Raw genomic sequence first — 24488 nt, 5'->3', positions numbered from 1 at the left:
TCAAATAGAGGAGAAAAGGGGGAGGCTTTATATAGCACTTTACAAGATATACTAGAAGTTGGGTGGGAACTGATTGCTGTTTGTAAACTATAGGAAGAAGGACTATAAATATTAGCTATAGGAATAGACCACGTGACCAGCACAAGGTTCCGCTCACAATACTTTCTTTATTTATAGATATAATTTTCTGAAAATTTAATACAAAATATTTGAATTTATAAAAATTTTAAAAATCTAATTAATTTTAAGAAATTCGAATTTATAAAGTTGTTATTATAAAAATAGTTTTTTTGTAATAAAAATCGTAACAATTTCCTTTTTCTTTTAGAAAACAATAAAATTATTTTATAAAAATTAGATCAATAGAAAACCTAGATTTTAATTTTTTTTTAAAATCTTTTATTCAAGAAAACAATGATTGGTTATTAAAATATTAATATTTTAAAAAGCTTGATTTAGATGGTTTTCGAAATGACTCGCATATTGATATGATCTGTACACTGATAAAACACGTTATATAAAATAGTTATTTCATAATCTAATATAAATAGAAATAAATATTTTATAATGAATTCCAGTATTTCAATATATTACTAATATTCTTTAGATATATAAATATATACAAAAATAATATAACCCTCTTTCCAAATATACTAGCTGCAATATCAATATGATAATACACGCTACAGTTTCACTGTAGTATACTAATGCCTACACTGTGCCGATGGAGCGGGCGTTACATCCAAATTCTTTCTAGATTTGGAAGAGCAACAATGGGGTTTGTGGATTGACGACACACTTGCCAACTTTCGAAGTTTCTAATAAATTCGGTTTTCAACAATTGTTTGATATCAAAACTCATGATCCAGTTGCTTCAAACTTAATAAATAATGACAACAACTTTTAAGATATCTAATACGATACATTGAGAGATATTCACAAGTCTATTTTTGTAGCATCCCGTCAATTCGCACACCCACTGGTGAGCCTTGCTAGGCAATAACTTGCAGAAGGTATTCGACATCTTAGTTCGACCGGTCGTTTGTTTGAATGGAATTGGTCAGGGTAGTTTGTACGATGGAAGTGAGTTGAACAAACTTGAAGAAAATACTTGCAGTCATTGCAGTGTATCAATTGCGCCATGAATGCTAAGCCTGGTAGGCGAGGGGGACGCCCTGAACACCAGTCTCCTGAGGCCCCAAGTAATTGAAGAAATTTGAATTACAAAGATGGAATAGCCAGGTATCTATTCAAGGCAAACATGGACTTACAGGCTAAATCAACACAGAAAATTCTTAGGTGGAAGTGTCAATGTATAACCAAGTACACCTCGAGACCCATCAGCTTTGAACCGATGCCAATGACTTGACTTTCGATAACTCGTTCACAGAAGAGACTCTTCGCCACAGTAAGATGATACACTTAGGGTGTGCGAAACTGCACATAAATTTGCATTTCCCACGTGTTTTACATCCTGCTTATACGTCATCAGCGAAGGGTGGAAATAAGATTTCTGCTGAAACCTACTTCACTCGGCTTCAATGGTTGTCTCATGGCTAAACATTGAACAAAGCCAGTCATGCTCTTGGCCTTTCACAGATCATCAGAATCCCAATACGAATGCCTTGTCGTGTCCTAAGTGATCAAACTTACGAACCTCAAGGAAAGAGATCAGTAATAAGAACCAATCTATCATCTTTAGCAAAAGCAGTAAAGCAAACGCGCACTTATGGCTATGTGTTATCAAACATGATTAGCTCCCTAAGTAGGTCTGAGGTGAAGAAGATTGCAATTTCGAAGAATATATGACACCCGAGGTTGATATATGATACGCCCGTATTCTAAGGAAGAGATACTGACTACCCATGTATGGATGTATGTAGTAGGTAGATATTGAATTTCATTTCAGACTATTCACACCGTGTGGCTCATGTGTGGCTTGCAATTCATGGTGAGAATCCCGAGCCATAAGAATTTCACCAATCATTGGCTTCATAGAGGCGGCCCAACGCTTGACCGACAGCAAGGTATCCGCATACTAAGCATTAAAATCTCCTAGTTTTATCTCACGGGTAGGAGTTGGTTGACCTTATCAGACATCGGAATCGGTCTATCTCCAAGGACCGATCAACCTCGGCACAAAGATAAAATGCTCCATAGATAAATAAATATCTGGGTCGGAATCACCGAAAGATATTTATACCTGCTGGCTGAAACCTATGAACTTGTCTCCATTTGTCGTCAAAACCGTCATGTTCCACAATTTCTACAAGAGAATCCACAAGAGTTTGAGAACTTCACAGGGTATTAAGATATGGAAGTACCGACGCTTAATCTGAGAGACGCCGAGCCGCGGTACATTTTGCACAGAAGCTTAGATAGTCTCTAGTAAAAGAATCATTTTGGTTGAAGAAACAGCTCATGATTATTCCCTTTCTCTCCTGCCAAGATGGAGTACTATCCTATTTTGTATCTTGCACCCTTCTTTACATCGGGAACTTTTCCTTCCATCGCCTTATGATACCGTAGTTATGATAATAGGAGAATTATTTTCTATGCCTGCTCAAATCACTCAGTCCAAGTCAGCTCGAGGTCAGCTACTGCCTGGGTAGGTATGCATAAACGCCTCAAGAACACTGCATCATGTTCATCATTATGCATGGAGCTTGGTCATGCCCTTCTCATCTATACAATATTCCAATCCTTAACCTTGATACTAAATGCTGGGTGTGATGCACCACGGACCCAAAAACTTTGAGCCACATCATATCGAACGACCACCACCGACTCTCCGATTCAACAAAAAATATGCACAGTAGTTGCACAAGGCCCAATGAGATTGTCTGCTACCATACCAGTGTTACTCTATCAAGATGTATAGATCCGCTATTCGGCACGATGTGAGATGCGTTGTGGTTTTGCTTTCTAGTCCTCCCTATCAAATTACGCCGTCTTGTTTCCGTGTGCCGTGATCATCCAAAGTATATATATTGATTAGGCAGTGCCTACTTCAAACATCATTGCTCTAACTTCTCATCTGAAGTTTCCTTTCAATAAAATCTGCCACTCTTTTACATTATCTGAATCGCAGGATTTAACATGGCCGAGTTGGAAGAGATCCCTGGACCTCCTGGTCTTCCTTTCTTAGGGAACGTCTCAGATGTTGACCCCGTCAATTCAATTGCTAGTCTTGAGCGTCTGGCAGAAATTTATGGTAGGAATGAGAAGATTCCCCATAGCTTTGACTATTGTCGCTGACCATATGTTTTCTTGCCACCAGGTCCAATCTTCAAACTTAATCTCGGCGGTGGCGAAAAATTATTCATATCCACACAAGCTCTCCTGAATGAGATCTGCGACGAGAAGAGGTTTACAAAGATAGTAGCTGGAGGCTTAGAGCAAGTTCGCAATGGTGTTGGTGATGGACTCTTCACTGCAAGACACGGAGAAGAAAATTGGGAGGTGGCTCATCGAATTCTGATGCCAGGTGTGTATCAGCAGTCTCAACAAATTGTTACAAGCAATTAACAACTTTACAAAGCATTCGGTCCCCTATCCATTCGATCTATGTTTGACGAAATGCATGACATAGCTTCACAATTAGTGATGAAATGGGCTAGGTTTGGGTCAAAGGAGAAGATTGATGTTACTGATGGCTTTACAAGATTGACGCTTGACTCAATTGCCTTGTTAGTATCCACTTGTCTTGACGATTCTATTGACAGTTAAATCGACTGACAACTCAGATGTGCAATGGGAACCCGTTTCAATAGTTTTTACCATGAAGAAATGCATCCTTTCGTCGATGCCATGACTGGGTTCCTTCTCGAGTCCGGTGCTAGAGCTCAAAGACCTGCGATAGCCAATTATTTCATGCGTTCGGCACAAGCCAAATACGATGCTGATATCAACTTGCTTCAAAGTGTTGCTTCAGAACTTTTGGCTGAGAGAAGAGCAAATCCAAACGATAAAAAGGATTTACTGAATGCCATGATTAACGGTAGAGATCCAAAAACTGGCAAAGGTCTCCCAGATTCGAACATTTTGAACAATATGATTACCTTTCTAATCGCCGGTATTCTTGATTTCCAACGATTAATTCAGTTGCTATTCTAACAAGGTTTTTAGGTCACGAAACAACGAGTGGCATGCTCTCATTCCTTTTCTATTATTTGTTGAAAACCCCTTCGGCATACCAGGCAGTTCAGCGTGAAGTCGATGAAGTCATCGGCAAGGGACCCATCACGATTGATCACATGTCAAAACTCCCATATATTGAGGCCTGTCTCCGAGAGACACTGAGATTGACTCCTACGGCACCCGCTTTCACGGTCACCCCTTTACCTGATCCAACTGGGTCACCTATCATCCTTGGCGGTAAATACGAAGTTAAGCCAGGGCAACCTATTCTTGCTCTTATCCCTGCTATTCACCGCGACCCTACTGTCTACGGTGACGATGTCTCCTCATTCAAACCTGAACGAATGCTTGACGAGCCATTCAAAAATTTACCACCTAACGCCTGGAAACCTTTCGGCAATGGTATGAGAGGGTGCATCGGAAGGCCTTTTGCTTGGCAAGAGTCAATTCTCATCGTCGCTATGCTCTTGCAAAACCTCAACTTCAGGATGGATGATCCAAGTTATAACCTTCTTATCAAACAAACTTTGACTCTCAAGCCAAACGGATTTTTCATGCACGCCAGTTTGCGGGATGGCATCGACCCCATTCACCTTGAAAAAATGTTACACGTTGATGTTTCAAAGGAACGTCTATCAGAAAGCGATCAAAAACTTACCAAGGTCTTGAGCAGTTCTGGAAAACCAAAACAACCAATGTCTATCTTTTATGGTTCAAACTCTGGAACATGTGAAGCTCTTGCTCGAAGTCTTGCAAGAGAAGCCAGTGGACGTGGTTACGAGGCTCAAGTCGACCCTCTTGACGCTGCTGTAGACAAGATTCCCATGGATCAGCCAGTGATTTTGATATCTTCTAGTTATGAAGGACAACCTCCCGATAATGCCTGTCATTTCGTTGAGTGGTTGGAGAACTTACAAGGTAGTGAACGCCTCAAGGGTGTCAAATATGCTGTCTACGGCTGTGGAAATCGTAAGTGTTCCTATTGCCTAGAACTGGAAAGGATAAAAGTGATGACTAACAAGTATTGCAGATGATTGGGTGTCGACTTTCCACCGGGTTCCCAAATTACTCGACAGTGGATTTGAGAAAAACGGCGCTACTAGAATCGGGGATACTGGATTAGGCGATGTTGCCGCTGGAGATATTTTTGAGGCGTTTGATGAATGGCAAGACAAGCATCTCTGGACCAAATTAACCAGCAGCGCGGATCGTGGAGAAGAAGTAGGCTTGGAAATTGAAATCGATTCTACCTCCCGCTCTTCGAGACTTAGACAAGACGTCCGTGAGTCAATTGTTCTCAGCAACAAGGTTTTAACAGCACCCGGGGAACCAGAGAAACGGCACATATCACTCAAAATTCCAACTGGAATGTCATACCGTGCTGGCGACTACATGGCAGTTCTTCCGATCAACAATTCCAAGAATATTAGACGAGTTTTGAAAAAATACGGACTTCCTTGGGATGCTATGTTACATATCAAAGCTAGTCCTAATACAACTTTACCAACTGGACACCCAATATCCGTTTGGGACGTTCTTGGGGCTTACGTCGAACTCAGTCAAGTTGCAACTCGAAAGGTATTATTTCTCACTCTTCAGCCAAGTCAAATGCTAACATTTGTAGAACGTTGCAAAAATAGCCTCAAGTACACCTGAGCCAGAAGTGAGAGAAAAAATCGAATATCTAGCTAAGGAAGGCTTTGACAAGGAAATTTTACTCAAACGTCGTTCGCCACTCGATATACTCGAAGAGTACCCGTCCGCTGCATTATCCCTTGGAGATTTCTTGGCCATGCTTCCACCAATGAGAGTTCGCCAATACTCAATCTCTTCATCACCACTTGAGGACCCTAGTGTTGCAACATTGACTTGGTCTGTTCTTGATACAGTCTCGAAGGCCGGTGAATCAAAACGCCATTTGGGAGTGGCATCAAACTATCTTTCTTCTGTTGAAGAAGGAGACCGCGTACATGTTTCTGTCAAACCAAGTCGTGGAGCTTTTCATCCTCCTACTGACTTGGAAAATACTGCAGTAATTTATATTTGCGCTGGAACTGGATTGGCTCCTTTCCGTGGTTTTGTACAGGAGCGAGCCTTGCAAATAGCTGCTGGTCGAAAATTAGCCCCTGCGTACTTATTCATTGGCTGTGGACATCCCGATAAAGATGCTCTGTTCTCTGATGAATTAAAGAAATGGGAGGCCGATGGTGTAGTAAAACTCTACTATGCGTTCTCAAAGGCTCCAGAATTAAGCAAAGGATGTCGTCATGTTCAGGATAGACTTTGGGAAGAAAGAGAAGAGCTAAAGAAGGTTTTCGATGGTGGTGCAAAGTTATATGTTTGCGGTTCGAGTATGGTTGGGGAAGGTGTCTCGGTCATGACCAAGAAGATTTATGCGGAGGCTGCTGATTTACTCGGAAAGACTAAGACGGATGAGGAGGTTGAGGATTGGTTTCAGGGCATTAAGAATGATAGGTATGCAAGTGATGTTTTCACTTAATGAGATTGCTGGAAGGTTGTTCTTACGACATAAAAATTTGAGTCATTGGCGTTGGCGTATTGAGGTCGGTCATTGAATCTAATCAATTTTCTTCAAAAAAATCATTCAAACAAAAAGACCAAGTGGACTCTATGCATTCATACCGAAAATGATTTTCTGAAAACCCTCACGTTCTACAGTAAGCCTTTCAATTACATGATTACAGCTTTAAACCGCGGCACAGGTCTCGACCCTCACATCTTTCCACACAAAATTAATTTCCGACAAATTATCAGGCTCCAACGGGCTGGATCCTGTGCTACCTTGTTCCCAATCTTTTAGCTTCAAATGCAACCACTTCTCTCAATACCTCATCCTGATCCTTTACTGGTTCACATCCCAATCTCTCTTTGGCCTTCTCAATGCTCCAATCGGTCCCTAGACCTAGATACTCAATCTCTCCTTGCCGAAAGCTAGGAGTTATTGTTCCAAAGGTAAAAGCCCAGTACAGCCATTCACTAAGAATAGTGAAGCCAAGGACAAGCTTATATGGAATAGCTTTAACTTCATTTGCTGCGACTGGATGACCTGCCATAGCGACAACCTTACGTGCGAAATTAAAGTACGGCATGCTCACTCCATCTGAAATGAAGAATGCTTCCCCACTGACTTTCCCACTGCTACTCGTTTGAGAATTGTTCTCGTCATAAGAATTGGTATCAATATTAGCTTCACGAACTAAGGCTTTCGCAGCTAGAATATGCGCCGTGGCGGCACTTTCAATGAAAATAAATCCAAATTTTCTTTTTTTATCTCCAACTTGCATCTTGTGTTGATTTTTCTTGATAGCGCTCAACAGAACACCCGTACTAAGGCTTTCCTTCCCATATAAACTGGGTATACGCAGAGTCGCCGTATACAAATCAGGAGGATCATTTGCGGCAAGAACAGCTGCATCCGCCACAGCTTTAGTTTTCGAGTAAGCGTTGGCTTCTTTACTATTCTCTGTGAACAGCTTTGCGACATCCTCAGTGAGTCTGACACCTGGTTCTTGAGGTGTGTTAACAAGGGTTGAATCCGAGCTGGTGTAAACAAATGCCTTAACATATTGATTCTTAGTTGCGCATTCAAGGAGAACCCGAGTCCCCTCGATATTCGTCTTGCGGAGAATCTTTGCTGAATCAGTGTGTCTTGGAGAAACAGTGTGAATAATGACTTTTGGTTTGATTTCGGTCAGAATGTCAGTTACATGTTGATGGTCGGTTATATCCCCTTCGTGATAAGTCACGTTTGGAAGGATATTTGTCTTGGGGTTTCGACTAATAACATGGATTTCAGATGCGGTTGTTGTGCTCAAAAGTTTAACGATATGAGATCCAAGGTACCCACAACCCCCAGTGACGAGCACGACACCTAGATCATTGGGAAGGGACATGTTATAGATGAGTAGGCTGTGAGCAAGAATGATATAACTTTTAGTCTTCAAGAATGGCTAAGGATAAGCTTGCTTTTAAAAAGAAGTATCGTGTAATAGATATAACGTGGTTTATTAGTGAACAGGTTATATCAATAAATGGGTTATTTCGAAAACTATTTAAATCAAGCTTTTTAAAATATTAATATTTTAATAATCAATTATTATTTTTTTGAATAAAAGATTTTAAAAAAATAATTAAAATATAGATTTTCTATTAATCTAATTTTTATAAAATAATTTCATTATTTTCTAAAAAAGAAAGGAAATTGTTATAATTTTTGTTATAAAAAAACTATTTTTATAATAATAATTTTATAAATTCATATTTCTTAAAACTAATTAGATTTTTAAAATTATTTTATATTCAAATATTTTGTATCAAATTTTCAGAAAATTATATTTATAAATAAAGAAAGTGTATAGTTATATACAAACAAATTTTATATATAAAATAAGTGACTCATTTATTGATATAACCCGCTCACTGATAAACCATATTAGTTAATAGATATAATAACCAACATGTTAGTCCCGCAAAAACTTACCACATGAATTGTTTTTTCCTGCAGTGAGATGTGGAATACTAATTGATATATCACCACGTCCACTATTGGACATTTGTACTCTGTACCAATCGTTGAGAATGTAGTGACCTAGTAGACACATGATATAAGCTTACTAGAGGCTGGTTACCTATTTGGTCATGAATACATATACCAACTGTATCCATGTATCATACCATACCTTACTTATCATCAGAAAGGAGGGAATGACTCCGAATGATATCTAGCCAAGGAGTTGACATTTGGCATATCATACATATCTTCAACTGTGGCTGTACTCCGTGTAGGTATTTAAGACTCGGCAGAATCGTCGAGAGCTAGGGCCGGGATATTTGGGTTCGTCCGCCAAGAATATTAAGGGTTCTCAAATCACGTGAGTTTGACTTATCAAATATATATCCCATGACTACATTCAATACCGACCAGCAACTTCCCATAGCAATCTTTATTGCATCACATCGTTACATTTCATTCCACACTTTTCTTCGGAATGGCAAAGAGAATATTCCCAGGGTCAGTTTCTTACTCTCCACAGGCAATATCAAAACCATTAGTCGGTCTTGAACATAGCGCACAACACATACCAGCCCCTTGGGAACGGACTAAACCTGTAAGTCAGCACCATTTACTTATAGCTGCATATTTCGACGAAGCATGGACGCAAAAAGTTCTTGCCGATGAAAAAATTGGATTTCTTGCAAGGAGATATCTATTAAACCCTCGATTTGAGCCCACACTTCGAGAAAGAATCCCCAATAAGTACGCATTTCGTATGGATTGGCTTTTGAAGCAACTTGCAGACGAGCAAGACAGTTTCTCGATGGATCCTTTCAAGGGCGAACCTGAATACAATGCCCATGCAGATACCGAAACTGTTACAATAGTTGTCGAAGGAAGCAGGAGCAGTGCATATATCCCGATAATATCCCAGGCATTCGTTGAGCTCAAAAGGTCCCTACTTCGTAAGGTCGAAAAGGAATTTCCTCCAAGTAAGATTGTTGGAAAGAAACCCGAGGGATGGTTGCGCACTTGGTCAAATCTCCCAGAGAGACCCTCAAAGCTTTTCTCTTTTCCAACGGGAGGACGCTCGAATGATGTTCTCAATGATCTAGGAGATATTAGAGCCAGGTTGGAAAGAATTGGCCCTGCTCGAGTTAATGGTTTCAAATTGATGCACTTCAAGGCCAAAGGCTCCACAAAGCAGCATGAAGAGACCATTATTAAGTATTATCCGTTTAAGGATTGTCTGGAGGACTATCAAAATCGCCCTCTCTACAATTGAAAATCGTGGGATATGCACTCAACACGGGTGATTCATCAGATGGCAGGCTTCTTTTCTGGGCTGTGTTTAAATGTTCAGTGAACTATGGAATCTTGATTATTATTCATCGCCCAAAGACTGTTGCGATACCTAGGAACAGATTCAAATTATGATTTTGGTCTCTTACATTGACCTAATTATACCACCATAAACTCTGGTATTTTCAGCCATGAGTAATTGAGTCGATGATCAAGGTGCTCGGAATTCCTGAAAATGCCTATGATGCGTCGTTAACATGACGGACGCGATTCTTACTCCAATTTACATCACGTCCGGGAAATTGGGTTCAAAAAGGAGCGGCAGCGCTGGAAAGACACTCTAATGGCGATAAGAAGAGCGAGAGGCGTATACTGTTATATCGTATTATGATTCACCTCATTTAAAAAGCAGGTCATCCAGAGAACCCTTGATATTCATACAACTGGCTCCGATGGGACCCAGCTTCGTTTTTATTCATATCGGTTGATACATACAAAACGCATCTTCACAGCTATTCCCGTTTTTAATTTCCTATTTTTATTCTGTATTTGTATATTTTGATGATTCTTCCTTTGTCATCGGGAGTTAGACTGCCGGTTTTGGCAGTAAACCTTTTCGAACAATTCCTTTGTACTTGTCGAGTTCGTAATATATGTCGATTGATTACCGGAATACCGTACTTCTTTGTTGAACAGCTCACAATTTGAGCTTCGTTACTTCGAGTTTATGTCCGGTCCAGTTATTGAATCTCTTCCGCCCTCTGAAAAGTCTATTTTGTTTTGAGGTAATATTACAACAATTTTTTAACCAACAAGCCGCATTTCACAACTTCAACTTAACGCCACAATGCTTCCCCCAGACACGGAAGATGGCCGGAGAATATGGAATGATTACAAGGGTGGCAATCACTGTGGACACCAAGACCAGAACAGTCCTGAGACCCTTCCTAATTGTCCATGTTGGTCCAATTGGGTATCAGACAAAGTTGCCCATCTTGAACAGGATCTAGATCGAGTTAGGGAAGAGGTCAACTTCAACCCACAGGCAGAATTGTCGCATTTACAAGAAGAGCTTGAATCATCAAGGGCGAGAACAAGATCAAGAATTGCTCAAGAGATGCAATACCGCGATGAAAGGGATAGGCATTTTAACCGCCTATTGGACATGCAACGACAAATACAAACCTGCGCTGCTGATCTCGAAGCTGCTCGGGCTCCAATGGGACATAAAGTAATGCTTAATAAAAGTATAACGCTTGAAGAGTTGTTGATTGTGGTGCGGCGAGAATTAATATTTCGGGAAGAGAGAGAGCGAAGTGGTATTCCTCGAGAAGAAGTCGAAGCTATACGTTCAGACCTGTATAAACTATGGCAACTTGCTGAAGCTGCCGCTCGAGAAATTGGTGTTCATCTCAAGGAGAAGGATCTTCTCACCATTCAAGGATACATTGTCGCATCCGTGCAGATGATCAAAGCATTACAATTGGAAATTCAGCAAAAGGACGTGAGTAGTGATTATGTCATGTTTTTGCAACAACGAAACAGAGAGGGGGCGAGAGTGATCAACGAGATGGGAGAACAACTGAGAGGTGTGTGGCAAGGGAATATGCCTGGTGTAGGTGTTGTACCCGGCAATCTCGCTACTGCCATAGGAGCTGTCAACGTTGCGCCGCCAGTAGACTTTAAATCGTTCAAAGAACTTATATGGGGCATATATCTTGGACTATTCAATTCTGAGAGAAACCTTACGATAATCATAACGGATCGTCAGATGGAAGTACCAATATGGGAACCCGCACCTATTCGTATAGACTCTGAGAACATAACATACTCTAACAAATGGGAACTCTGTGCACAACTTGTTCGAAATGAAATTCAGAGATTCTTGGAACGAGTATGGCAACTTTACTTATACATTCGTGAGAAGAACGTGCCAGGGAGTCAAGAATACTGGAATGGACCATATGATGACGATCATGGACGAGCAATTTATGTGCACGAAGCCATGAAAGCTGTCGAAGGGCGAGGACTTATGGCACAAACTGAACTAAAACTTGTACGCCAATATATCGAACCCGCTACCGATGCGGCATATAAAACTGATTTGGAGGAACGTATTGATCGACGATATCCAATTTACCGGGACCTACAAGCCTCAATTAACAATCTCACCCAAAGAATCACGATGTTTCGACAAGTACCTCCTTCATGGCCCGAACAGCACGAACGCGATAATACCGCCTTTGTACCCAAAAAGAGTTTTGATTTATTAGCTTTGATGCTTTCACGTATTGAAATGGAGTATCTCAGCATCCGATTGATACAACTTATTCAAACGACAAATAATTACTGGCACTTGATCCCTCGAGATAATACTGATTTGGCTCGATATATGTCCAATGAGATGAGTCAAGCACATGGAATACAGGTAGCTTGTGAGGCCGAATTAACACGACCATCTGAAATTGCGCCTCCACCTGCATATCCAGGAAAGATGCTACCCCCACGCCCTGCGTACCAGCCTTATGGAGATCAGATCATCCCTAAATCAACATACGACAATAATAATAAACAGCAAAACAAGAATGAGAAAAAAGGGAAAGGAGGGACCAGTAAGGAAAAGAAGGATAACGATACGAAAGTGAGAAGCAATATCAACGCCCTGGAAAAGGCCCTGGACAACAAAAAGATCAAGTATGGCCCAAAAATGGCAAGAAACGCAAAATCAAATTTCGCAAATGTCCCTAAAGACACCTCACCAGATGAGAAGTTACAATTGGAATTGAATAAATTGCATGAATATAGGAAAAAGTTGGAAGGAATATGGACCAGCAATGAGGGAGGAAAGGTCACTAGTGTCAAAGGTTATAAAACATAATCTTGTAGTTCATTGATCTGGCATCGCAATCTGCTGACGAGATATTTATTGTTGTTACACAGTCCCTGAGTTTAGACCATTAAGAAATATCTAACTGATTATTCGATCTCCATCTGGTCCAGTCTCATCCTTAGCTAAATCATGTTCCTTCAATAATGTCGTAATCTCATCAGCACCCCAGAGGTGATGGTAAATGGTGCCATCCTTGTTCTTTCCTACTGTCGCAAACTCAACTGTATCGACGTTAGTAAATAACTTCCAAATCAAGTCAAATTTACTTACTCTTCTCACTGCTCAACTTTGTAGAATCCATAGTCTTGCTCAAAACCTTGACCGCCATTCCACAAGCCTCCTTCAAATCACAGTCCTCCTTGTAGTCCTGCTTCAACAGACTTTGAGCACTAGCGTTATTTGCACCAACACTTGTAGCCTTCCATCCTCCATAGTTACCACTAGGATTGCTCTGGTATAATTGGAACTCTCTCTGTGGGTCGTAACCTGCATAGATGAATGAAACACCGAAGGGACGAAGACCACCATGCTGAGTATAACCTTGTTTCAAATCACATAGTCGACGTACAAGTTGTTCGCAAGGGATATCTTCGTTGTAGGTAAGGAGATATCGTTGAGCAGCTTGGCGGGCGTAATTGATGAGGATGTTGGCATCAGCTGTCATACCTGCAACTGCGCAGATCATATTGCTAAAAATATGTCAGAAGATTCTATAATGAAATCCAAACAATGATTTGACATACTCGTTCAAGATGTAAAGCTTCTCAGCTGAAGTATCTTGCTCCAATAACTTGCTAGTAACCTTTCTTTCTGCTGCTAATACGATTCCATCCTTTGCTAATATTCCCAATGCTGTTCCTGCATGAGAGATTGCCTCGAGAGCATATTCGACTTGGTAGAGACGTCCTTCTGGGGAGAAGATAGTCGTCTTCGTAAAAGTCAGCTAGGTATCTGGAGCTGTAGGTTATTTGGAGCCTACTCTTGAATCGTATCTTCTGGACATGATTGCGATTTATCGAGATGGATATTTATTTGCTTTAAAGAAGGGGTATCTTGAAGAAAAAGACGAGAAATAAATACGCCCAATCTTCGATATTGTTGTAGAATAATGAAGTTAAAATAACCTCTTTTCGTTGACAGCGATGTTATTATATCTCCAAGCTCAACTTGAACCTCATATTGGAGCTCCAGGCACGACCCGAACCACGCGTAGTAGTGCGGAGCTTAGCGCCGGATTGTGTTGGCCTTACAGCCTCGTATACCAGCCTCACGCTCATTTTAGCCTCACATGTCATTCGAATCATTTTGTGTCGATGTCATTCTTCTTTCCAATGCGCCGAATAAATTTTCGTTTTCACAACGACGAGAATCGATGAGATACTAGGTAATAGTATTAACTTAAACAATTTCATATAACTTTTATGCCAAAAGAATGTTGAAATCAACTCACAAACCAACCCTTCCACCTCCTTTACCACCGGGATGGACTGAGCATAAAGCTCCCACAGGTAAGAACTATTTTTTTCTAGACGTATCATAGCTAATTTGCAAAGGGCATTCTTACTACTACAATGCTGAAACAAAACAATCTACATATACGCGACCGGCACCAATCGTGATACCACAACAACCTGTTCCAGATCCAATTCAAAACTTTCTTCAATATCAGTCTGTTGGGAATTCAATACCAAGTGCTGGACCGAATTTCGACAGTCTTCCTTCTCGAGATCATGGGCATACTCAAGGTGGTAGAGGTGGCTCACAGGGTCACCGAGGAGGTAGAGGTGGTCATGAACGTTCACGGGAGAATCGACCGCAGCCAAATGACAAGCCAAAGTCGCGTTTTCCCATTCCAGGATGCGAACCTTGGATTCTTGTACATACTAAATATGGAAGGAGGTTTGTTTATAATACTGAGAAGGATCAAAGTTTTTGGCGGATACCAGATAAACTCAAGGATGGCATTTTGAAGCTGGATCAGTTGAGAATACAAGAAAAGGCAGATTCACTTTCGAAGGACCAGAATACCGAAGACAATTCCAAAGTTTCTAGGCCTGCGCAAAGGCCAGGGATCAGCGATACGGCTGCTGAGGTTTCACAGCATGATGGAGAAGACAGCTCTGAATATGAAGAAGTGGAGGTGACAGATTATGAAGGAGAAAACGATGAGGACATGGAAAATCCTTCGAAACGTCAAAGAACCGAAGAACTCAATCCTGACGAACCTGTTGAGTTCAATGAAGATGATATCGCATACCAGCTCGCAGCCATGGGACAAGAATACGGATTAGACCCTGGAGAATATGATGATGGCAATATGGATGACTGGGAACCGGGCGCAGAGGGATTGGAATTGTCATTGGAAGATTCGGCAGCTCTTTTTAAAGATTTGCTCAATGAATTTGGTATAAATCCATACTGGCCGTGGGAGAAATTGATTGAGGATGGAAAAATTGTGGAGGATACTCGTTACACAGCTCTCACGAATATGAAATCGCGACGGGAAGTATGGGACGAATGGTCAAAAGAAAAGATTGCACAACTTCGAGAACTACGAGCCAAAGAAGAGAGGAAAGATCCCAAGATTCCATACTTGGCGTTCTTGCAAAAACACGCAACTCCCAAATTATATTGGCCAGAGTTCAAACGGAAATACAAAAAGGAAGCGGAAATGAGAGACCCATCATTATTAGATAAAGACCGGGAAAAGTTTTACAGAGAGCACATCAATCGACTGAAACTTCCACAATCGAATCTAAAATCCGACCTTTCCACACTCCTGAAGTCTCAATCTCCATCTGCCTTGAACAACGCGACTCTTATCTCTCATTTGCCGGCAACAATCCTTGGGGACATACGATATATTTCGCTGGATGCAGCCTTAAGAGATCCTCTGATTGAAGCTTTCATCACCACTTTGCCGCCACCACCTGAAATCGCTACTGTAGAAGAAAGTGAGGAAGTCACCAGGCAAAACTTGGAAAAGAAAAGAAGGCAGAAGGCATTAGAGGAAAGAGAAAGAAGAGTAGCCGAAGAGAAACGGAAACAGCAAAGAGCTTTGGAGTTCGGAAAGGGTAGACTAAGAGATGAAGAAGCGGAGATACAACGTGCTATGAATGTCTCTAAAAAAGGCCTCTTGGGACATTTGAATGGAGGGGATGTAGAGAAGTGAAGTCAGAGATACTGGAGTTCCAGACATCACCTTGAAATGCCGAAACTACTCAATATTGGTGGTTCGCGTCTAGTTGATTATACATCAACATCTTCTAAATCTTATCCGATCCTTGATACATTGTTTCCTTTTGGCTACATGTAGATATCTTTAATCCACGATACCCTCTACAGTCAAAAATGCAAATTATTGCTTGACGTAACCCTGTTGCTTCATTCACATCCCTCGAGTCAAGGATCACGACTCCTTTGACAAGAACCACAAATGCGTTTTGGTGACTTTCGCTCGCTTTTCATGAAAGGCATTGCTGATTTCTGATCTTCGACCCAATAAGGTAGTTCCTTTGCTAATCAGAGAACATCCCTTGATATTCACTCTTATTTCATGCTTCGCTTTCTCGAGATCAATTGTTTGCGCCTCTTGTGATTAAACCCCTTTTTTTTCCCTCATCAAACACTACACTATCACATTACATTATCACAACGTCATACATAATCTTACAACATTATCACTACCTAGCTATAAATTTACTGCATCAGGTAAATCATCATTGTGGGCCATTCTATCAGTTATTCCAATCAACATTATGGATTTCACACGTCGTCTGTTTGCTACTTTGATAGCTCTCCTCAGTCTTGGCTCTGTCTGTGCATTATGTTAATACAAGGCTTATTTACCTGAACATTGCCTTTATGGTCAAGTTATCAACCCGTCTTATAACAGCTCTTTTGGCATGTGAACCAAAAGTGCTAATTATCCAATGGGTGAAGATTGTACCAGTACACTTTACCAAGTCTGTCAGAGCTTCGCAGTATACCTAAGAACCCAAGCTGTGTTTTTTATCTCATGTGGTGAAGTGATACATATGTATCGCTTGGTCTGTTTGAAATTTCCTGTCGAATTCAGAAGGAAGTGATGGTCACACAAAAGAGTTTTGTGCATCACTGGCAGTGGATGAATTACTACAGCAATTTCTTTTGATTTTGAATCATCGAACAAGGACTTCAGGTTCCGGAATATTTCTACAGTTTGAATATCCATATTTGCATATTAAATATCGGTTCTGCTGCTTAGCACTTGATTCTTGTCCTTTCCAATATCATATCGAGTATTGCTACATACAACCTGAAAAGGTACAGCCAATAGCCGTCTGTTCAAACCAACCCTCTCATTTGGGGGCCAGGCTAATTTCCGTGCCATTTGCTGACAACTTTGTATAGATCATGCATGTAGATTGAGGCTGAGTCTGGGCGTTATCACATTCCCCACCTTCAATCATTTATCTTTGACAGCACAGTCTCTTTTGCGATATCTTGTTCGGCTCTATCCCTACTAATATTTTGAGTGTCGTGGAATGATGAGATTGAGTGATCGTGAGTATTGTTGAACTTCCTTTTCTTTTCGCCAAATTTCTGAGGGTAAGAATAGTGACTCAATTGATTACCGCAATATGGCCGGCAGTCTTTGACGGCTAATGATGCTTTAAGCTGTTGAAAATAGGACTTCGATCGTGCAATTCGTCCTTCGAAAGTATGAAGCCCAAGAACGGATGCAACACTTGCAAGTATGCTTTGACAAAACAACTGCTACGTATCTTTGGGGCTAATGTGTAATAATAGACTCAGGCGAGTCAAGTGCGACGAAACTAAGCCAGGTTGCACGCGATGTCAAAACTTTGGACGTGTCTGTGATGGATATGAATTGAAAAGTCCTTCGCATGAGCCAGCATGGCTCGTAAAGGATGAAGGATCATCTTTAAGCGCAGCTAAAATCAAGAAAAAACCTATACCCGTTGAAAAGTTCCTCTCTGTACCGAGAGCAAGGACTGCTTTGATTCGGCATTTGGGGCCTTGTGAAAACTGTCAGGAACGCAACGTCAAAGTATGTCATAGTTCTTAGTTCTTTCCTAGCCATTTTTCCCTGGCTCGCATTCTCAGTCCAGTATCCTGTAGCTGTCTAACTACGTCTTTTATAGTGTCCTTTAGAGCATCATGATCTTAAAGTCGTTGAGATGGCCTACCAAAATGCGAGCCGAGATGGTAAATCTACAAATCATCGTGAAGGAAAGCCCATCCCAAAATGCAAGAGCCTCAATAACACGGGATATCATGCCAATAAAATGATGAATGAGGAAAGTCCCCTAGTTTACAACACTCACCAACCACGTATCGAATCTGACACAAACGACACAGACTACAATTCCGACGACCTTCCGGATGATCCAGAACTTTCTGCTTCAGCAAAAGAACGAATAACAAACCCAAAGGCCTACTTTGACAAATTGAAATCTTTGGAGCAGGACAAGTAACTTACAAACGGAGAATTGGGCATACAATGAAGGATGTCTTAGTGGAGCGATGGCGTCATGGTTTACGAAATCCTCTTGATCTTGAAGCTTACTCTGGAGTTGAGGTATCCCTCTGTTCTCGCAATGCTCGTCATCGTCGATTGTTAAACGTTTTCACGTCTGCTACTATGGTTAATTACCTTCGTGCCATTTCCTTTACATGGGATAGTGGTGTCTGTGAGTCTTCATACCTTAAAGCATTACGCTGCCCAAAGTCATTTCGAAAATTTTGGAAGGCACATAAAGATTTGCAGACAAATATTGGTGATGCAATTTCCAAATGTTTGGATGCACTAGAAGAGACGGGCATTGATGAGGATAGTCAAGAATTAAGTGCCTTTTGGGTTGAATCTTTTGATGCAGAGGGGGATTCAGATGGTGAGGATGATGATGATTCTATTGGACAGCCCGACTCGATCAAAAGTAATATTACTGGCGGCGAAGTTCAATCACCAGTACAAAATAACATTGCCATCGGACTTCCAACCCCGCCGAATAGTCTAATCTCACTGGACTTGGACACTTGCAAGTTTTTTGAGGAATGGATCGTTACATTATTTCGATCCGAACATATATGGGCGGGATTTCTGGGGGACTCTGAAGAATCATTAACCATGGTAGTTGTTGGAAAGGAATGTCTTGATTTTCACGACCAAGATGGATTCGGACGATGTTGCACCCTTGCAGCGAAAACCAAAGGATACCCTGTTTTACAAACCTCTCTACAAATTAATGAATCACTACTTTCCAATTGTTCTGCAAAGCTCAAGCAAGAAAAGGTGGACAATAGTAAGAAGACTATCTGGAATGCACACGAATTAAAGAGGGGAACTACATTTTGTTTGGGTAATCATGGAACATTGGAAGTTATATCTGGGTCTTCCAAATTTTGCCCAACAGTAGTAGAGTGGAGAGGAGTAAAAGGTGGAAAAAGTGTTGGGGGGATATTGAAAGAGGTAAAAAAATGTAGGTGTTAACGAAAAGTTGCTTGGAAAGAGCGTTGGGCAACATCATAAAGAGTTTATAAGAGGATGTTGGGAAATCAAGCCACTGCCAGTTTTGGTTTTGAGTAAAAGTACGAAGGTTAGATTTGGGAAAGATTAGGTTTAGGGAGGAAAGTCAAATCGCTATATACATGCTTCATATATCTTTCTATCTCTCATAGCAATATTCGGGTCTCATTTTAGGTCCCTATTGCTTTACTTTTTTTATTCCTTTTCCGAAGGCAATGCTCCATTGTTGAAGTGATATAAGTCATTTAATTTGATCAGACGAACTCAGCGCAACCGCAGCAGATTTACCCTTGAGATCAAGGAGGACTCAAAGATTTTTTCTTGGGTATCAGAACGTGATTGAAGCATTTCGGTATGTAGGTATGTATGTAGTCTAATATTGTTGACCTACCTAGGTATGCTGATTCATTGAATTGTTTCCCAGCGTATTTACTTTCTTATTTTCATCTCATATATCATCTGAGATTTATGACCCGAATTCAGACTTTCAAAGATTCATTACATCTGATGTTTCAACCCAATCATATTCGTGAGTTCACTATCCGGAGAGTCAGAGACTCGAACCCACACAAAAAAAGTGTGTGAATAATTATTATCAATTCTATAATCATTCGCACAAGTCCAGGCTTCACATGATTACCAGCTATTTTTCTGGTAAGCTCTTATCTTCCTAAGATCTTTGGTAAATGCAAGGTTGGCACAAGGATATATTCTATCAAAAAGACTCTTGTACCCTCTTAGATTCAAACTCACTACCTATTTACATATAACGACTCTCCATTCAACCCTTTTTTGCGTTGTGGTCGCCGATCACTTACAATAGCCTTTTCAACCTTTCCGATCGAAAATTCCTCCAAGAAGCTTCAGTAGGAGAACTCGATGGTACCCTATGACTTTGAAGTCTCAGAGAGTACGTTATCATCAAATTTCAATTGGAATATTAGAAATTTCCCGACACGCTTTATATCTACTTCGACGTTGCTTACGCCTACATTTCAACACGAGAAAGTAAATATATTACACTGCTTCAAATATGCCACCGTTTCATGGTATCTATTCTTCATCAGCTCCACAAGATATTGAAATCACTATATGCAATTCGTCGACGGAGAATCGCACGACCAAGTATAAAGTTTCTCAAACATCACCATGGCATCATCCTTCACTCCCAGAAATTCGGCCATTCTCTCTTGATCTACATATCCTAATCGACGATAAGCAAAATCTTCGGTACTACATCCTATTACCTCCACCAAACCAGGATCCATTCAATACTTCTCATTTGCCAACCGTATCTAGTGTCATGCCAATACGTCGTTACTCAGGCAAGGCTGTCATCGAAAAAGTCCACAATGCTTTCGGGATTCAAAAGTTAAGGGATTTTACAAGTGGATTATGTTATACCATTCTCACAGCTCGTTTTGCACCTAATGTTGCCAACAGAGTTACCGCTCCCTCCATAGCCATTTCTCCAAAGCCAAAAAAGACAACGCCGTACATCATAAGACCGGCCATTGAGCTACCTCGAATATTAGCCAGTGGTGATATATACCCTCTCGAATACGGATCTCACTCTCTTCATGTTACAACCCACGAAATGCAATTCACAAAAGTTTGCAGTGAAATCTATGGCTGGTACATGTATAGCTGGCCTTGGCTTTTGAATGGTGGTGCGCAGAAATCTGTACGTACGAAAGTACAAAAGGATTTTTAAATACTAGCTCAACAATGTCGTTGGAGAAATGGAGGATGGTTACTTGATCAACATATTAAACAATTTTATTGTCCTAATGGATTGTCGTTCGCAGCGTTTTCAGGTGATTGGGATGTAACAACTTATCAGTCCAGCGATAAGCCAATCATTTCTGCGGACCCAAATGATTACATTGAAGGGTCATGGATCATAGATGGCCTTTACAAAAGAGCTCGCATTGCACTTCGCCGTAAGTATTTGATGGAATTTCCCTGGTTCGAACTCTCAAGCTTAAAGCGCAAAGTTGAATATGATATTGGATTTTTGCATATGGCATGGCAGTTGGCAGGATATCCATATATGCAAAGTAATAATGAGGAGAATATCCACGTCGAAACATTGCAAGATAAGGATATAATACAATTTCATAATGCGGATATGTATGATTTGGTGGGGTATTGGCCAGAGGAGGATGAGGCTATAGGAAAGCAAGGAAGATTGCAGAAGAGGATAGAAAAGAAACGTCCACATATTAATGTGGATTTTGATGCTATGCCTCAAAGTTGGAGGAAGTTAATGAGCCTTGATGAATAGAATTTTGTGATCATTGCTCACGAGGAGATTCATAAAGAATGGAGTTTTGGTATGGAACTTTCAGAAGCGACTTGTATTACATGAGGTATCAAGCGACGGCATAGGAAACAAAAAGAAATCGTGAGTTTGGAATAATTGGAGTTTGAATTGGAGGAATTAATCTGGGCAGTGGACTATGGAACTCTCGATACAGTCTATGAACGGTTCATGACTGCCATGACTTACATAGAAGAGAGCGGCATTGATGGCTTGGAAACTTCCACACCAACAACTAATAGAGCCAGGAAGGAATATAATAATAGAGAAATAAATATAAGAAGTCGTCTAAGGAGTTTCATTTGTTTGACTGATCCTCCAACTCTGTCTCTTTCTCATCCGGGTCTATAACCTTGATTACTGGGCCTTCAATCTTCTTGACCTTCCTCCCCTCCCACCACATCATAATTCCTGCGAATAAGCTAACAGCGCACCCACAGGCAATAAATGTACCAGTCGCCCATGACGGTCTATTGATTCTGTTGTATCCCCACATGAATCCAGCCAACACTCCTTGAAATAAAGTATTCAAAACCATCATCCAAACCACAAAGCTTAGTTTCCATAAGCTAGTAGGAGGTGCGACTTCCCCAGTGAAAGTGGTTGGAATAGAAACACCATTCTCTTCATTCTCATTCCTGAGCGAATCTGTATACCAAGCCTCAGGTCTAAACCAACTTTCATTTTGCTTTGCCAACCTCTTCATTGCTTTCTTATTCTTCCCAAATCTCACCTGCAACAAATTCCATAAATCTCTAAATCGCCAGGGAGCCAAGCCAAATCCAGTGACGCAAAATAAAGCGTTTAAAATCTGGGAATCAATTTCCAACCATTTCTTCCTAGGTGAATCATTAGAATCTTTATCCGGATGATCCATTGCTGGAGCGGCATCTAGCAGTAAGAAGAAAAGCATAGCTCCCCATGCCACAATATTCAATCCATATATCGTCATCAAGAAACCAGTAGGCGTTGTTGCGAATTTCCAAAATGCAGCAAAACCATGTTTAACGGCAGGGCCCCAACCATGTCTTTCTTCTTCAATGACTGTTGTTCGAGTCTTTAATGAAGGTTTCACAAATTTAGGTTCAGTTTCGAGTACGATATTGGAATTCTCATGGCCCACCACTGGTACAGGATTTAAAACTTGGGCATTACTCAATCGACGGGTTTGTGTACGCGATGAAGCTTTTGCGAGGACTGGTTCACCATTTAAGTCTGTCGTGACGGTACGCGTAGAGTGACCATGTTCATTGAATTCGATATTTGCGCCTCCGGAAATGGGCTCTCGGAGTTCTTCCAACGTTGGAGCATAGGCTATGGCGGTACCGGTTGCTGCCCACATCCCCAATTGAGGATTAAAATTTAGAGCTGCATCTGCTAATGAGACGGATGTATTACGAATGCGCCCAGAAATGCTGGATCGTCGCTCGTTCATATCCATGGTGGTAGTTGTGAGCGAGGAACAATTAATGAGTAACTCGTCGGAACTGAAGATTCGTCCACTCGAGAATTATCGGAAGGTCGAAATTTATGAAGTTCTAATTGTGTACATTCGACACCTCATTGTATCGATGTTATGGGAACTTTGAGGAGATTGAAAGATGACTGAAAAATCACATTTTGCCATCTTCTCATTTTGGGATTTAAGGTTAGAGTTCTCTAGCTTTGAATTGGCTGTGCCACGATCACACCGTTCTGCATATTAGGGTAAGTGGGTTCCCCTTGGCATCTAATTCCACGCCGTCCATACGAGTACTTCGTAGAACATCTTATTCTCACCCTGACATGGACATGGACATGGACATGGTAAAATGTCGGTAGTGGAAGTGAATACGCGGATACGGATTGGTAGATCCATGGCATCCCCCCAAAATCGGTTATCGTACCCCTCCGAGCCCTCACAGAGTCTCAGCCTCTCGAGCCTTCTCTCACGCCGAATATTTCAGTGGATCGACGCTCAAGCACCGTCCTGAACCCCGCGTTCATTTTTGAAAATAACATCTCGCCTTAATCATCTAAGGATCCACTCTCACTCTGGACGAATTAAACGACACACCGAAAAAAAACAGTATCATTTCCGAAATTATTTATTTAAATCAAAAATCAATATTTTGAATTTAAATTGAAAAATTTCTATTCAAAATCTTGTAAACTATAATACATCTTTAGTTTATTTATTTTATTTCATTTTTTCGAATTGTTATTTAATTCTGGAATAATACTGTGGTTTCTTCGGTGTGCCGTTTATTTCGTCCAGAGTGAGCCACTGTTCTTATATGTCCATTTGTAGTCGTATAAGGTTACGGAGTACCCACTCGTAGTCATTTCAGTACATCGGGATAGATCAACCAATCATACTGTACCGTTGCAAAGTTCTCACTTAGGTGATCCACTTCCGCCAAGTACGCGTATACAGTGGTTATATGGATAAGTTGTGTAAAACGCTAATTGACTCACATTTAGCTGGGATATTGAAATACATAGATTCAATTGATTCATTCTATCTGTTTTGATATTGCTTTTAAAAATCTATTTTGAATTAATTCTAGAAAATACTTTTAGAAATTGTTATAAGAAATATTATTTTTAATATTTTCTTATAATAAATATATTAAAAAAGAATAATATTCGAATTAATCAAAATAAAAGAAGTTAATTTATTATTATTTAATTTACTATTGATATTCTTAAATATTAGATTTATATTATTATTTACTATATCACTATTATTTTATATATTTGAATATCAAAAAATAATTAGGAATCAATAAATCAAAGTATACAT

The 24488-nt window shown here is 40.5% G+C and overlaps 9 protein-coding genes across 9 annotated transcripts; 6 read left to right on the top strand and 3 right to left on the bottom strand.

Annotated features, from left to right (window-relative positions):
* Positions 1–3099: 3099 nt before the first annotated feature.
* On the top strand, positions 3100–6640 carry EAE97_012109 (uncharacterized protein; the record flags this gene model as incomplete). Its single annotated transcript, XM_038882623.1, has 7 exons — positions 3100–3214; positions 3281–3487; positions 3542–3689; positions 3747–4075; positions 4129–5109; positions 5171–5718; positions 5765–6640. 7 exons carry the CDS (start codon positions 3100–3102, stop codon positions 6638–6640), a joined length of 3204 nt encoding a protein of 1067 aa, XP_038726528.1.
* Positions 6641–6938: 298 nt separating this feature from the next.
* Positions 6939–8054, bottom strand: EAE97_012108 (uncharacterized protein; the record flags this gene model as incomplete). The annotated part of the gene is made up of 1 exon (XM_038882622.1): positions 6939–8054. One exon carries the CDS (start codon positions 8052–8054, stop codon positions 6939–6941), a length of 1116 nt encoding a protein of 371 aa, XP_038726527.1.
* Positions 8055–9149: 1095 nt separating this feature from the next.
* EAE97_012107 (uncharacterized protein) lies at positions 9150–9941 on the top strand (the record flags this gene model as incomplete). Its single annotated transcript, XM_038882621.1, has 1 exon — positions 9150–9941. The coding sequence occupies one exon, from the start codon at positions 9150–9152 to the stop codon at positions 9939–9941; it is 792 nt and encodes a 263-aa protein (XP_038726526.1).
* An 864-nt stretch (positions 9942–10805) lies between these two features.
* Positions 10806–12836, top strand: EAE97_012106 (uncharacterized protein; the record flags this gene model as incomplete). Its single annotated transcript, XM_038882620.1, has 1 exon — positions 10806–12836. The coding sequence occupies one exon, from the start codon at positions 10806–10808 to the stop codon at positions 12834–12836; it is 2031 nt and encodes a 676-aa protein (XP_038726525.1).
* Positions 12837–12926: 90 nt separating this feature from the next.
* Positions 12927–13851, bottom strand: EAE97_012105 (uncharacterized protein; the record flags this gene model as incomplete). Its single annotated transcript, XM_038882619.1, has 4 exons — positions 12927–13069; positions 13119–13537; positions 13592–13776; positions 13828–13851. The coding sequence occupies 4 exons, from the start codon at positions 13849–13851 to the stop codon at positions 12927–12929; spliced, it is 771 nt and encodes a 256-aa protein (XP_038726524.1).
* A 429-nt stretch (positions 13852–14280) lies between these two features.
* On the top strand, positions 14281–16020 carry EAE97_012104 (uncharacterized protein; the record flags this gene model as incomplete). The annotated part of the gene is made up of 2 exons (XM_038882618.1): positions 14281–14356; positions 14402–16020. The coding sequence occupies 2 exons, from the start codon at positions 14281–14283 to the stop codon at positions 16018–16020; spliced, it is 1695 nt and encodes a 564-aa protein (XP_038726523.1).
* A 795-nt stretch (positions 16021–16815) lies between these two features.
* Positions 16816–18575, top strand: EAE97_012103 (uncharacterized protein). Its single transcript, XM_038882617.1, has 5 exons — positions 16816–17153; positions 17241–17438; positions 17508–17584; positions 17640–17901; positions 17996–18575. Exons 3-5 carry the CDS (start codon positions 17553–17555, stop codon positions 18326–18328), a joined length of 627 nt encoding a protein of 208 aa, XP_038726522.1. The 5' UTR covers positions 16816–17153; positions 17241–17438; positions 17508–17552; the 3' UTR covers positions 18329–18575.
* A 1838-nt stretch (positions 18576–20413) lies between these two features.
* EAE97_012102 (uncharacterized protein) lies at positions 20414–21667 on the top strand (the record flags this gene model as incomplete). The annotated part of the gene is made up of 2 exons (XM_038882616.1): positions 20414–21068; positions 21102–21667. The coding sequence occupies 2 exons, from the start codon at positions 20414–20416 to the stop codon at positions 21665–21667; spliced, it is 1221 nt and encodes a 406-aa protein (XP_038726521.1).
* A 334-nt stretch (positions 21668–22001) lies between these two features.
* Positions 22002–23144, bottom strand: EAE97_012101 (uncharacterized protein; the record flags this gene model as incomplete). The annotated part of the gene is made up of 1 exon (XM_038882615.1): positions 22002–23144. One exon carries the CDS (start codon positions 23142–23144, stop codon positions 22002–22004), a length of 1143 nt encoding a protein of 380 aa, XP_038726520.1.
* Between the last annotated feature and the right edge of the window lie 1344 nt (positions 23145–24488).

Source organism: Botrytis byssoidea (assembly GCF_014898295.1).
Source record: "Botrytis byssoidea strain MUCL 94 chromosome Unknown BBYS_051, whole genome shotgun sequence".
NCBI classification, from domain to species: Eukaryota; Fungi; Ascomycota; class Leotiomycetes; order Helotiales; family Sclerotiniaceae; genus Botrytis; species Botrytis byssoidea.
The sequence above is the reverse complement of the archived record's forward strand: the minus strand, read 5'-3'. Positions and strand labels throughout refer to the sequence as shown.

Bases quoted from the DNA above. Each gene is read 5' to 3' on its own strand.
- EAE97_012103 (XM_038882617.1), top strand. From the start codon at position 17,553: ATGAAGCCCAAGAACGGATGCAACACTTGCAA. The intron at 17,585-17,639 runs GTATGCTTTGAC...GTGTAATAATAG, and splicing joins AACGGATGCAACACTTGCAA to ACTCAGGCGAGTCAAGTGCG. The intron at 17,902-17,995 runs GTATGTCATAGT...CGTCTTTTATAG, and splicing joins GTCAGGAACGCAACGTCAAA to TGTCCTTTAGAGCATCATGA.